The 14,119-nt window shown below is 50.8% G+C and overlaps 1 protein-coding gene across 3 annotated transcripts in view; it reads left to right on the forward strand.

The window, feature by feature from the left end:
• Positions 1-14,119, forward strand: part of LOC129834579 (nuclear factor of activated T-cells, cytoplasmic 3-like) — an 84,268-nt gene that overhangs the window by 47,322 nt on the left and 22,827 nt on the right. For 2 of the 3 annotated variants that reach the window (XM_055899691.1, XM_055899694.1), the window contains exons 4-6: positions 7,847-8,046; positions 8,630-8,826; positions 9,071-9,211. In XM_055899691.1, the coding sequence (XP_055755666.1) occupies positions 7,847-8,046; positions 8,630-8,826; positions 9,071-9,211 (538 nt within the window). The remainder of the gene's footprint in view (positions 1-7,846; positions 8,047-8,629; positions 8,827-9,070; positions 9,212-14,119) is intronic. The other variant, XM_055899692.1, reaches the window with a different exon arrangement.

Here is a 14,119-nt window from a genome sequence, read left to right on the forward strand (position 1 = left end):
GGGGAGGGAGGGAGAGGGTCGGACCTGAAGGGGGTGTGGAGCGAGGGGAAAGGGGAGGGAGGGAGAGGGTCGGAGCTGAAGGGGGTGTGAAGCGAGGGAAAGGGGAGGGAGGGAGGGAGGGAGGGAGGGAGGGAGGGAGGGAGAGGGTCGGAGCTGAAGGGGGTGTGGAGCGAGGGGAAAGGGGAGGGAGGGATGGAGGGAGGGAGGGAGAGGGTCGGAGCTGAAGGGGGTGTGGAGCGAGGGGAAAGGGGAGAGAGGGAGAGGGTCGGAGCTGAAGGGGGTGTGGGGAAAGGGGAGGGAGGGAGAGGGTCGGAGCTGAAGGGGGTGTGGAGCGAGGGGAAAGGGGAGGGAGGGAGGGAGGGAGAGGGTCGGAGCTGAAGGGGGTGTGGAGCGAGGGGAAAGGGGAGAGAGGGAGAGGGTCGGAGCTGAAGGGGGTGTGAAGCGAGGGAAAGGGGAGGGAGGGAGGGAGGGAGGGAGGGAGAGGGTCGGAGCTGAAGGGGGTGTGGAGCGAGGGGAAAGGGGAGGGAGGGAGGGAGAGGGTCGGAGCTGAAGGGGGTGTGGAGCGAGGGGAAAGGGGAGAGAGGGAGAGGGTCGGAGCTGAAGGGGGTGTGGGGAAAGGGGAGGGAGGGAGAGGGTCGGAGCTGAAGGGGGTGTGGAGCGAGGGGAAAGGGGAGGGAGGGATGGAGGGAGGGAGGGAGAGGGTCGGAGCTGAAGGGGGTGTGGAGCGAGGGGAAAGGGGAGAGAGGGAGAGGGTCGGAGCTGAAGGGGGTGTGAAGCGAGGGAAAGGGGAGGGAGGGAGGGAGGGAGGGAGGGAGGGAGAGGGTCGGAGCTGAAGGGGGTGTGGAGCGAGGGGAAAGGGGAGAGAGGGAGAGGGTCGGAGCTGAAGGGGGTGTGAAGCGAGGGAAAGGGGAGGGAGGGAGGGAGGGAGGGAGGGAGGGAGGGAGGGAGGGAGGGAGGGAGGGAGAGGGTCGGAGCTGAAGGGGGTGTGGAGCGAGGGGAAAGGGGAGGGAGGGATGGAGGGAGGGAGGGAGAGGGTCGGAGCTGAAGGGGGTGTGGAGCGAGGGGAAAGGGGAGAGAGGGAGAGGGTCGGAGCTGAAGGGGGTGTGGGGGGAGGGAGGGAGAGGGTCGGAGCTGAAGGGGGTGTGGAGCGAGGGGAAAGGGGAGGGAGGGAGGGAGGGAGAGGGTCGGAGCTGAAGGAGGTGTGGAGCGAGGGGAAAGGGGAGGGAGGGAGGGAGGGAGGGAGGGAGGGAGGGAGAGGGTCGGAGCTGAAGGGGGTGTGGAGCGAGGGGAAAGGGGAGAGAGGGAGAGGGTCGGAGCTGAAGGGGGTGTGGAGCGAGGGGAAAGGGGAGGGAGGGAGGGAGGGAGAGGGTCGGAGCTGAAGGGGGTGTGGAGCGAGGGGAAAGGGGAGGGAGGGAGGGATGGAGAGGGTCGGAGCTGAAGGGGGTGTGGAGCGAGGGGAAAGGGGAGGGAGGGAGGGAGGGAGGGAGGGAGAGGGTCGGAGCTGAAGGGGGTGTGGAGGGAGGGGAAAGGGGAGGGAGGGAGAGGGTCGGACCTGAAGGGGGTGTGGAGCGAGGGGAAAGGGGAGGGAGGGAGAGGGTCGGAGCTGAAGGGGGTGTGAAGCGAGGGAAAGGGGAGGGAGGGAGGGAGGGAGGGAGGGAGGGAGAGGGTCGGAGCTGAAGGGGGTGTGGAGCGAGGGGAAAGGGGAGGGAGGGATGGAGGGAGGGAGGGAGAGGGTCGGAGCTGAAGGGGGTGTGGAGCGAGGGGAAAGGGGAGAGAGGGAGAGGGTCGGAGCTGAAGGGGGTGTGGGGAAAGGGGAGGGAGGGAGAGGGTCGGAGCTGAAGGGGGTGTGGAGCGAGGGGAAAGGGGAGGGAGGGAGGGAGGGAGAGGGTCGGAGCTGAAGGGGGTGTGGAGCGAGGGGAAAGGGGAGAGAGGGAGAGGGTCGGAGCTGAAGGGGGTGTGAAGCGAGGGAAAGGGGAGGGAGGGAGGGAGGGAGGGAGGGAGGGAGGGAGAGGGTCGGAGCTGAAGGGGGTGTGGAGCGAGGGGAAAGGGGAGGGAGGGAGGGAGAGGGTCGGAGCTGAAGGGGGTGTGGAGCGAGGGGAAAGGGGAGAGAGGGAGAGGGTCGGAGCTGAAGGGGGTGTGGGGAAAGGGGAGGGAGGGAGAGGGTCGGAGCTGAAGGGGGTGTGGAGCGAGGGGAAAGGGGAGGGAGGGATGGAGGGAGGGAGGGAGAGGGTCGGAGCTGAAGGGGGTGTGGAGCGAGGGGAAAGGGGAGAGAGGGAGAGGGTCGGAGCTGAAGGGGGTGTGAAGCGAGGGAAAGGGGAGGGAGGGAGGGAGGGAGGGAGGGAGGGAGAGGGTCGGAGCTGAAGGGGGTGTGGAGCGAGGGGAAAGGGGAGAGAGGGAGAGGGTCGGAGCTGAAGGGGGTGTGAAGCGAGGGAAAGGGGAGGGAGGGAGGGAGGGAGGGAGGGAGGGAGGGAGGGAGAGGGTCGGAGCTGAAGGGGGTGTGGAGCGAGGGGAAAGGGGAGGGAGGGATGGAGGGAGGGAGGGAGAGGGTCGGAGCTGAAGGGGGTGTGGAGCGAGGGGAAAGGGGAGAGAGGGAGAGGGTCGGAGCTGAAGGGGGTGTGGGGGGAGGGAGGGAGAGGGTCGGAGCTGAAGGGGGTGTGGAGCGAGGGGAAAGGGGAGGGAGGGAGGGAGGGAGAGGGTCGGAGCTGAAGGAGGTGTGGAGCGAGGGGAAAGGGGAGGGAGGGAGGGAGGGAGGGAGAGGGTCGGAGCTGAAGGGGGTGTGGAGCGAGGGGAAAGGGGAGAGAGGGAGAGGGTCGGAGCTGAAGGGGGTGTGGAGCGAGGGGAAAGGGGAGGGAGGGAGGGAGGGAGAGGGTCGGAGCTGAAGGGGGTGTGGAGCGAGGGGAAAGGGGAGGGAGGGAGGGATGGAGAGGGTCGGAGCTGAAGGGGGTGTGAAGCGAGGGAAAGGGGAGGGAGGGTGGATTTAGGCATGGTGAAACATGCCGCTCTCACTGTGAAGTTTGGCGGGCTACGCTTCTGTTGGTGATACGGGGCCTAGCCCAGCCCTAGCCCCAGCCCAACCCAACCCATCCCTCAACACTTGTGTTTTGCCTTTTCAAAGGCTGTTTTGAATTTCTCCTTGTTGCATGTCACCTTCCTCTCTCCGGGCCCTGCCGGCCAGGCTGTTTTCTCTTCTAATACTGGATCAGTGGAACAGATGCCACTGAGAACCAAAATAAGCCTCTCTTTATTTAGACCTGAATCTGTAATGGTATCCAGCAGTTTTATATTTAGGTAACCCAGCAGGCAGCCTATGGTTGTGTTCCAAATGGCATTCTAGTCCCTACACAGCTACCTGCTTTCAACCAGAGCCCTGGTTGAAAGTAGTGCACTTACTGCACTATGTAGGGAATAGGGTGGCTTTTGGGACACAGACCTATATCCAGCAGCAGCAGTGCAGTGTGTGTCAGACATGTGACTGGTATTAATGTCAGCAGATTTAATATGACTACTGACTGACGTGATCCATCGGATCTTATTGACCAGCCGGTCCCAGAGGATTTGAGGAGGTTAAGAAAGTGCAGAGACCACCCTCCCGTGGTATTTCACACCAACCATGGATTTGGTGGGGGATGTGAGGCGAGGAATGTGAAACAAGCGGGCAGAGGGTGCATGTTTGTGTCTCTGTGTGTGTCTGCGTGTGTGTGTGTCTACTCTGCCTGTGTCTACATGTGTGTGTGTCTACTCTGCCTGTGTCTACATGTGTGTGTGTGCGTGTGTCTACTCTGCCTGTGTCTACATGTGTGTGTGTCTGCGTGTGTCTACTCTGCCTGTGTCTACATGTGTCTACTCTGCCTGTGTGTCTACTCTGCCTGTGTCTCTGTGTGTGTGTCTGCATGTGTCTACTCTGCCTGTGTCTCTGTGTGTGTGTCTGCATGTGTCTACGTGTGTGTGTGTGTCTGCATGTGTCTACTCTGCCTGTGTCTACGTGTGTGTGTGTGTGTCTGCATGTGTCTACTCTGCCTGTGTCTACGTGTGTGTGTGTGTGTGTGTGTGTTACGCACGCCTCTATGAAGAGGGAACGCAACACCCTGCTACAACTCAACTCCCCGTGAAGCGAAAGAGGTATGGACTGTAGGTGCGAGTAAGGATGACAAAGGCAGAATTTACCGTTACTAGGATTTATTTCCTACACGCGATAAGCACCTCAGCACGAAACATGGTTTTACAAAACAATAACAATACTTGATTTCTGACCACGTTTATAGCTGTAGTGCTCTTCACGTCCCTTCCTCCCTCTCTCTCCCTCTCCCCCCTGCGCTCTCACAGTTTCACACCCACACAGAAACATAAAGTCGCAAAATGCTGTCTGGAACACACATGGTGTGCTGTGAATAAACATTACAACGACACACACACACACACACACACACACACACACACACACACACACACACACACACACACACACACACACACACACACACACACACACACATCACACACCACACACCACACACCACACACCACACACCACACACACAAGGTTTTGTTTACGATCACAGGTAATTGTAATGATAATTATCACTAGTTAGTTATTAGATGTATTTCAAGTTAGAAGGGTTCTCTAGGGATTGAGGATGACCCCATAATAGGGGGGTATTATACAGGAAGTAATGTTGATCGTATAAACAACTTTCAGCACAAATGAAGAGAAGCTTTTTTGACATTTGGAGTTGCAGTCAGAGTCTGCACATCCATTGTCTCAAAGAGTTGTTGCACTCTATTTCTTATGAGACTTTACCTTTCTGCTAGACTCACCTGGTTCCCTACAAAGACTAAACCTGTAGGGCCAACATTAATACCACTATAAAGAGTAGTCCTGTAGGGACAACATCAATACCACTATAACAGCTGTGTTTCTGTATTCAGGTAGGGTTAAATCAATGCTACTTCTCCTATTTGCAGATCTAAGAGACCATTATAGTGCACCTCTCTAATCCATTACTAGGCTGGACTGTTCACCAACCCTGTCCGCTCAGCTGGGTGCCAATGTGTTGTGGATGCCACAGGCCCTATCCCTGACTCTGGCCTTGTTTCGACGGGCAAAATGGCACCGCCTCTGAGGCTGATCACCCGAAGTGTGTGTGTGTGTGTGTGTGTGCATGCGTGCGTGCGACAGTGTGAGACAAGGATGTGACCTCGCACGCTTCGCCCCGGCCCTCCAAAAGCTTCTTAGCGTAGTCAGTGCAGGGTCAGGGAGGAGTCAGATTGTCTCCTAGGTATCAGCCTGTAGCCCGTAGGTCCAACAGGAGCAGGCTTAGAGGGCACACACACTTCCAAGACATCCAGCTAGGAATGATTTTAGAGGGCTTTCCCTGTCCCTTTAAGTTCTATCCTAAGCCTGTGTGTGCCCCTCTGCCAGATGCTCTTGACTTAACCACCATGTACCATTGTTCTAATGCATGCAATAACAAAATGCTTTGGTTTTTGTTCATTAAAGCAGTGGCTGCATTTGATTAGTAAGCATCCAGTACTTCAGCATGAACAATGCATTGCGGAACTGGAAATTCTAACTGAGACAAATTGTCCAGTACCACATCAACCTGAATTGGAAGTAGGCCTACTGCTCAGCTGTAATGTGTCTGCCGTGTGTTGAAAGGTTAAGAATCAAGAATCAAGTCAAATGGAACAGAACCGGTCTAATCACCCATACTCTAAAGGTCTCCATGTGTTGCTGGTGCTTTCCTAGATGTGACTGCCTGTATAAATAGGTGGAGCTGCAAAGCAGAGAGGAAAGTGACCTAACCTGGTTGAGTTGAGCCTGGCAGGGCTGCAGCGGCCAGCTGCTGGGCCTGCTTTTACATTTTTTTGCCAACTACCCTGAAGATGAATTAACCAGCCAGACCAGACCAGCCGGGCCTTGTAACCTGTAACTAGGCCTATGAGGAGCCAGGTCATCATAAACCCTGCCCCCTTTCTCTCTCTCACACACACACACACAAACACACCAACACACAGAGGTTAGAGGTCAGGGAAAGGGGGTGGGTTCGGGTTCACTGCGTAAACAAAGCCCCTGACCACCGACTGTGTGTCCCGGGTACCTCACCTTCCTACCCCTATTCAGAACACTGAGGCTTTATGCTGATTAGAACCCTGCTCCTGTCTTCAGTGTTATAGTAGTAGAGGTCTTTACCACCCTGTATGATACCCAGGGGACTCGTCTTCTCTCAAAGACCACTAAACATAACACATCGTTTCCACTGACTCTGTCTGACCCCAACAGGCCCCCATACCTCTATGACCCCGCTGGGTCCCAGCTATGTGTTTTAGTCAGAGAGAAAATAGTCTGAAAATTCAATAAAAACCAATGGAGTGGCTGATAGGATCTCTCCCCCCTAAGTGAGCACACACCACCACAGTCAAGCTTTCAGTTGGAGCTGGAAAGGAAAAGGATGTCCAATAATTGGTTTCAGAGAAAGTAAATATTTTGAAACCTAGCGGCATGTGATTTTTGGTGTTTGGTGTTTTTCTCAGGTACGCTTGTTTCCATCCAGACCATAAGTTCACTGTTTTGGCTGCTGTTGGTCTGTGGATAATGACAATTCCCAAGCTCAAACCCCCCTCCTTTCTTTTCTCTTTTTTTCTCCTTCCACACCTAACCTTTTTCTGTCTTTCCCCAAACGTTAACGCCGGTGTGTGACGCAGGGTGGGGAGCAGGGGTAACCCTCCAGCTGCAGTGGAGCCAGGGGTTGAATGTGGCTTGGCTGGGTCGGGGAGGTGGGTACAGGGGAGGTGGTGGGTGGAAGTGGTGGTGGAGGGGGTGCCATATTTCCGTCACGGTCCCTGCCAAGCACAACATTCCTAACAGTAGTGGGATTGTGTTGTCGGTGTTTTCTCTGTCCCTCTGAGGAGAGAATGGAGAGGAGGGCCTCTCACCTGCATGGCAGGCTGGTGACAATTTTGGCTCCTGAAAGAGCCAAGAAGGAGAGAGCAGCTGCACAGGCTGTCCAGGGCTCAGGCCAAGCTGGCACTGGCACCACAGCTGGATCAGGGTCATAGGTGTTGGTTGGCAATTTCACTGACAGGTTTAGTCTAGAACCCAAAACCGCAGCTTCACCAATAAAAGGTTCTTTAAAAGGTGCACGATAGACCACACAGAATGAGTTGAAGATCATATCCGTGGTGACTTGTTTTTCCAAGTTTGCACTCCATTCAGTAAAGTTGTAGCCATTTTGTTTCCGGTACTGTGGTGCACCAAAGAATGTCTTTCAAGTTAGATTTTTTTTCACTCCATTTCCATGTTCTTTCTCCTTTCTCTCTCGTGTTTTGAAAACGTGTCTCCACGTTTTTTGCTTGGTCTTTTTGGGTATCTTCGACCTGTTGGGGGTTTGTTTCGGAAAATACTGGGCTATGGTGGTGGTTCCTCTGCAGAAGGGATTTTTGAGGTAATTGTGCACATGCGGGTTGGGATCTCTGTTAAAACAGAGAGTAGACAAAGGGGGAAATGATGAGGGTCTTTAGTTAGAGGAGGAGAACGTGTTTGCGCGTGTGTGTGCGTGTGCCTGTGTGTGTGTGTGTGTTGACCTGGTTGGACGCCAAGTAGAGGGATCCAGATGAATCTCCAGAGATCCTGCCAGAAATTCCTGACTGACTGGGTTTTCACTTGAACGTTTGAAGCTGACATTTAGGCTAGACTCCCTCCAGAAAAGAGAGAAGTGGGCATTTGGAAGTTAAGGAAATGTGCAGTGTGTCCTGGAAGTGCGATGCTCATATGGACTCTATCTACATACTCATGTTTTTTTGTGTGTTTTTCCTCCCCCCTTCCCTCCATATCTCTGCCTTGTCTCAGCTGATGGGCTACAACGAGAAGCCTGTCAACCTACAGATGTTCATCGGCACGGCAGACGACCGCTACCTCAGACCTCACGCCTTCTACCAGGTGCATCGGATCACTGGGAAAACGGTGGCCACCGCCAGCCAGGAGATCATCATCTCCAGCACCAAAGTTCTCGAGATTCCTCTGCTTCCTGAAAACAATATGTCTGCCAGGTGAGTGTCATGGTCGCTCAAGGATTACATTACTCAGTTGAATTATGAGTGCTACCTCCTAGCACGGAGGAAGACCTTGAAAGTGTAAAAATAACAGTTTATGATCAAACAGGATCGTAATATCCACAGACAGACACACATACATACATACATACATACATACATACATACATACATACATACATACATACATACATACACAAAGGAGGAATTTTATTTGTCTTAATTCAAACCAACAGGAGGGTTAAGAACAGCAGGAAAATATGAGAATTTCCCACCAAGCAGAATATTATGCTCACAATACACTTTATTCCCTTATTTATGGATCTATATTGACCACAGTATATATTTAGGCTTTTATTTCAAAGGCTCTGGTTTTCCAAGATGTTTTGTCTTAGATTTGGTGTTTCCCTCACAGCTGTAGCATTAATAAATCATATTTACTGCTTTTGCACTTTGTAATTTGACTCAGATGGATATTTTTTCACAATATGATGGCAAAGGTTTATTATGGAATTCGTTCAGCCTTTCATTCAGTCTAATAAATTGCTTAATTGATACCCAATCGGGGGGTGTTGCTTAGCTCCCCTCCCTATCTCTCTTGCAGTATTGACTGTGCTGGCATCCTGAAGCTGCGGAACTCAGACATTGAGCTGCGGAAGGGGGAGACTGATATCGGGCGGAAGAACACGCGTGTGCGAGTGGTGTTTCGTGTTCACATTCCCCAGCCCAATGGGAAGGTTCTCTCTCTACAGGCTGCATCCATCCCCGTGGAGTGTTGTGAGTGTCCAGATCCTGTTCAGATGCACACTCACACTCACACAACACACACACACACACACACACACACACACACACACACACACACACACACACACACACACACACACACACACACACACACACACATACACAGCCCTTTTCTCTCTCTTTACCCCCCCACTCATCTCTTTTCTCTGTCTCTTTCTATCTTTCTCATATGTACATTGCTACCTATGTAAACCCATCTCCTCTATCCTCCCAGCCCAGCGTTCGGCCCAGGAGCTTCCCCAGGTAGAGAAGGCCAGTCTGACCGGCTGTCTGGTCAGCGGGGGAGAGGAGATGGTCATCACAGGATCCAACTTCTTCCCCGAATCAAAGGTCATATTCCTGGAGAAGGGCCCTGGTAAGAGACTTGTACACACAGCGTCTCACACACGGTGGAAATCCTTAGGGACATCCTTGCTGAGGAATGTGATTGTTTTTCTTGATTATTTGTATTATATTGTATTTGACTTTATTTTGTAAATTGTGTATAGTATGCAAGGCTCCCTTGTAAAAGGGATGTTGGTCTATGGTGTCTCCCTTTTAAAATAAAAGTAAAATAAAATATTGTTGACCCACAAGCTGACTCATAATTCACATGGTCGAACAGTCCAACGGATCAGGAGAGATTATTTTTAGATTGTCCTCTTGCTACAATGGTCTTATATCAGATACAGCTGAAGTCGGAAGTTTACATACACTTAGGTTGGAGTCATTAAAACTAGTTTTTCAACCACTCCACAAATTTCTTGTTAACAAACTATAGTTTTGGCAAGTCGGTTAGGACATCTACTTTGTGCATGACACAAGTAATTTTTCCAACAATTATTTACAGACAGATTATTTCACTTATAATTTACTGTATCACAATTCCAGTGGGTCAAAAGTTTACATACACTAAGTTGACTGTGTCTTTAAACAGCTTGCTAAATTCCAGAAAATTATGTCATGGCCTTAGAAGCTTCTAATAGGCTAATTGACATAATTTGAGTCAATTGGAGGTGTACCTGTGGATGTATTTCAAGGCCTACCTTCAAACTCAGTACCTCTTTGCTTGACATCATGGGCAAATTAAAATAAATCAGCAAAGACCTCAGAAAAAAAATTGTAGACCTCCACAAGTTTGGTTCATCCTTTGAGCAATTTCCAAATGCCTGAAGGTACCACGTTCATCTGTACAAACAATAGTACGTAAGTATAAACACCATGGGACCACGCAGCTGTCATACCGCTCAGGAAGGAGACGCATTAAGTATCCTAGAGATGAACGTACTTTGGTGTGAAAAGTGCAAATCAATCCCAGAACAACAGCAAAGGACCTTGTGAAGGAAACAGGTACAAAAGTATCTATATCCACAGTAAAACGAGTCCTATATCGACATGACCTGAAAGGCCTCTCAGCAAGGAAGAAGCCACTGCTGCAAAACCGCCATAAAAAACCCAGACTACGGTTTGCAACTGCACATGGGGACAAAGATCGTACTTTTTGAAGAAATGTCCTCTGGTCTGATGAAACAAAATTAGAACTGTTTGGCCATAATGACCATTGTTATTTTTGGAGGAAAAGGGAGAGGATTGCAAGCCAAAGAACACCATCCCAACCGTGAAGCACGGGTGTGGCAGCATCATGTTGTGGGGGTGCTTTGCTGCAGGAGGAACTGGTGCACTTCACCAAATAGATGGCATCATGAGGAAGTAAAATTATGTGGATATATTGAAGAAACATCTCAAGACATCAGTCAGGAAGTTAAAGCTTGCTCGCAAATGTGTCTTCCAAATGGACAATGACCCCAAGCATACTTCCAAAGTTGTGGCAAAATGGCTTAAGGACAACAAAGTCAAGGAATTGAAGTGGTGATCACAAAGCCCTGACCTCAATCCCATAGAAAATTTGTTGGCAGAACTAAAAAAGCGAATGCGAGCAAGGACGCCTACAAACCTGACTCAGTTACACCAGCTCTGTCAGGGGGAATGGGCCAAAATTCACCCAACTTATTGTGGGAAGCTTGTGAAAGGCTACTCAAAATGTTTGACCCAAGTTAAACAATTTAAAGACAATGCTACCAAATACTAATTGAGTGTATGTAAACTTCTGACCCACTGGGAATGTGATGAAAGAAATAAAAGCTGAAATAAATAATTCTCTCTACTATTATTCTGACATTTCACATTCTTAAAATAAAGTGGTGATCCTAACTGACCTAAGACGGGAATTTTTACTTGGATTAAATGTCAGGTATTGTGAAAAACTGAGTTTAAATGTATTTGGCTAAGGTGTATGTAAACTTCCGACTCCAAGTGTATATAATACTGTTTGGTTCATCCAAATTAAACAGCTTAGAATATCCACAGTAGAAAATACTCTGTAGTTGGGATCCAGTGAGTTAACCCAAGATCTGGGTTACTTTAGGTACTGTAGCTCCAGCTTAACTAAAATCAAATCAAATGTCCAATCAAATCAAATTGTATTGGTCACATACACATGGTTAGCAGATGCTATTGCGAGTGTAGCGAAATGCTTGTGCTTCTAGTTCCGACCATGCAGTAATATCTAACAGGTAATCTAACAATTTCACAACAACTACCTTATACACACAAGTGTAGAGGAATGAATTAGAATATGTACATAAAAATATATGGATGAGCGATGGCCGAACGGCATAGGCAAGATGCAGTAGATGGTATAGAGTACAGTATATACATATGAGATGAGTAATGTAGGGTATGTAAACATTATATAAAGTGGCATTGCTTAAAGTGACTTGTGATACATTTATTACATCCAATTATTAATTATTAAAGTGGCTAGAGATTTGAGTCAGTATGTTGGCAGCAGCCACTCAATGTTATTGATGGCTGTTTAACAGTCTGATGGCCTTGAGATAGAAGCTGTTTTTCAGTCTCTCGCTCCCAGCTTTGATGCACCTGTACTGACCTCGCCTTCTTGATGATAACGAGGTGAACAGGCAGTGGCTCGGGTGGTTGTTGTCCTTGATGATCTTTATGGCCTTCCTGTGACATCGGGTGGTGTAGGTGTCCTGGAGGGCAGGTAGTTTGCCTCCAGTGATGCGTTGTGCAGACCTCACTACCCTCTGGAGAGCCTTACGGTTGTGGGCGGAGCAGTTGCCGTACCAGGTGGTAATACAGCCCGACAGGAAGCACTCGACTGTGCATCTGTAAAAGTTTGTGATTGTTTTTGGTGACATCCAAATTTCTTCAGCCTCCTGAGGTTGAAGAGGCGCTGCTGCAACAACATAACCATTGTTGTGTAGAAAACAGCAGGAGTGTAAGGACGCTTCTCAACATACTCTAGATAGAACATCACCAATCACCTCCACAACACAGAGTTCAAACACGTTCCAATAGCTGATTTACTGACTGCGGAGGAAGAGTCAGACCCAACTAGATAGAAACACCTGGAAAAAGAACAGTCCCATGCCTCCTACAGCCCTGGGGTGCGTTCCACACCATGCTGCTATCCCGCCCACTAGCACTGCTCTACTATTTAAAGCACATCTCTTTTTCTGTCATCCATGGAATGTTACTACTGAGTTATGAGTTATAATACACACATAGAGCAAGAGCCACTAAAAATTGATCTTTTGTGATCGTATCCGTCCGTCCCAAGAGAAAGATGGGTAGCATATCTGGCTACTGCTACTGACTGACACACAGGTTATCACACACTCACACAGTACAATCTACTGCTTACACCTGACTCCTCAGTCTCTCTCTCTAGTCCTTATCAGTGTTAAAATTTAGCCCTGCCCTGACCTGTTTAGTGTATTAACTTAAGAAGAGAGAGTCTCTGAGTGTGGTCGGTCCTTCTGCTCATACTTTTCCTCTTCATTAATCGCTTGGGTTGAACTTAACTTACTACAACCCACTATTTAGACTCTCCCTCCTTTAACTCTTTCAATAATAAAACACAAGTATGGGCAGGTTCTAGAATGGAAACTGTGAAAGAGTGACAGCATTCTGTGAACCAGTCCCTGCCTGCCCACCATAGCTTTGTGAAAGAGACCAAACTGAATCAAGTTCAAACACGGAGGAAAGTCAAGGGTGCTGTTACTTATTGACTAAGATACATTATTTTGAGAAATTGAGTGGAAACCTTTACCCTAGGAGTGGAGAGTTTACCCTATTAGTGGAGTGGAGGAAACTTGGGCCCTGCAAACATGATGTGTGTCATCATGGGGGAAAGAGAGAGATAATGATGATCTGGTTTGTGTAAATTGTCCCTCATCAAGGCTAATCCAGACACTTATTGCAGAACATGCCTGATTGGAGGGAGCGGATGGAGGGATGGAATGCAGAGAGAAGAGGAAGGGAGTAGTAATGACAGTTTTCCACCTCCTCCTTCCATAAACAGAGTACAACAGTGGAATCACATTGAGCATGAAAGACAAGTTTATTGTGGTTAGTTAGTTAGTTAATGTATAGTCAGTGTTTCCTGCGGGGGGTAGGGTGGGGACTTCATGCGGGGGTTGGTGGATGGTGTCTTCCTGGGGGGGTAGGATGGGAACTTCATGCGGGGGGTAGGGTGAGGACTTCATGTGGGGGTAGGATGGTGTCTTCCTGTGGGGGGTAGGGTGGGGTCTTCCTGTGGGGGGTAGGATGGGGTCTTCCTGGGGGAGTAGGGTGGGGTCTTCCTACGGGGGGTAGAATGGGGTCTTCCTGGGGGGTAGGGTGGGGTCTTCATGTGGGGGGTAGGATGGTGTCTTCCTGTGGGGGGTAGGGTGGGGTCTTCCTGTGGGGGGTAGGATGGGGTCTTCCTGGGGGAGTAGGGTGGGGTCTTCCTACGGGGGGTAGCGTGGGGTCTTCATGTGGGGGGTAGGATGGGGTCTTCCTGGGAGGGTAGGGTGGGGTCTTCATGTGGGGGGTAGGATGGGGTCTTCCTGGGGGGGTAGGGTGGGGTCTTCCTGTGGGGGGTAGGATGGGGTCTTCCTGGGGGAGTAGGGTGGGGTCTTCATGTGGGGGGTAGGGTGGGGTCTTCATGTGGGGGGTAGGATGGGGTCTTCCTGTGGGGGTAGGGTGGGGTCTTCATGTGGGGGGTAGGATGAGGTCTTCCTGTGGGGGTAGGGTGGGGTCTTCCTGTGGGGGATAGGATGAGGTCTTCCTGGGAGGGTAGGGTGGGGTCTTCCTGTGGGGGGTAGGATGGGGTCTTCCTGTGGGGGTAGGGTGGGGTCTTCCTGTGGGGGGTAGGATGGGGTCTTCCTGTGGGGGTAGGGTGGGGTCTTCATGTGGGGGGTAGGATGGGGTCTTCCTG

The sequence above is a fragment of the Salvelinus fontinalis genome, chromosome 35 (genome assembly GCF_029448725.1).
Source record: "Salvelinus fontinalis isolate EN_2023a chromosome 35, ASM2944872v1, whole genome shotgun sequence".
Lineage (NCBI taxonomy): Eukaryota > Metazoa > Chordata > Actinopteri > Salmoniformes > Salmonidae > Salvelinus > Salvelinus fontinalis.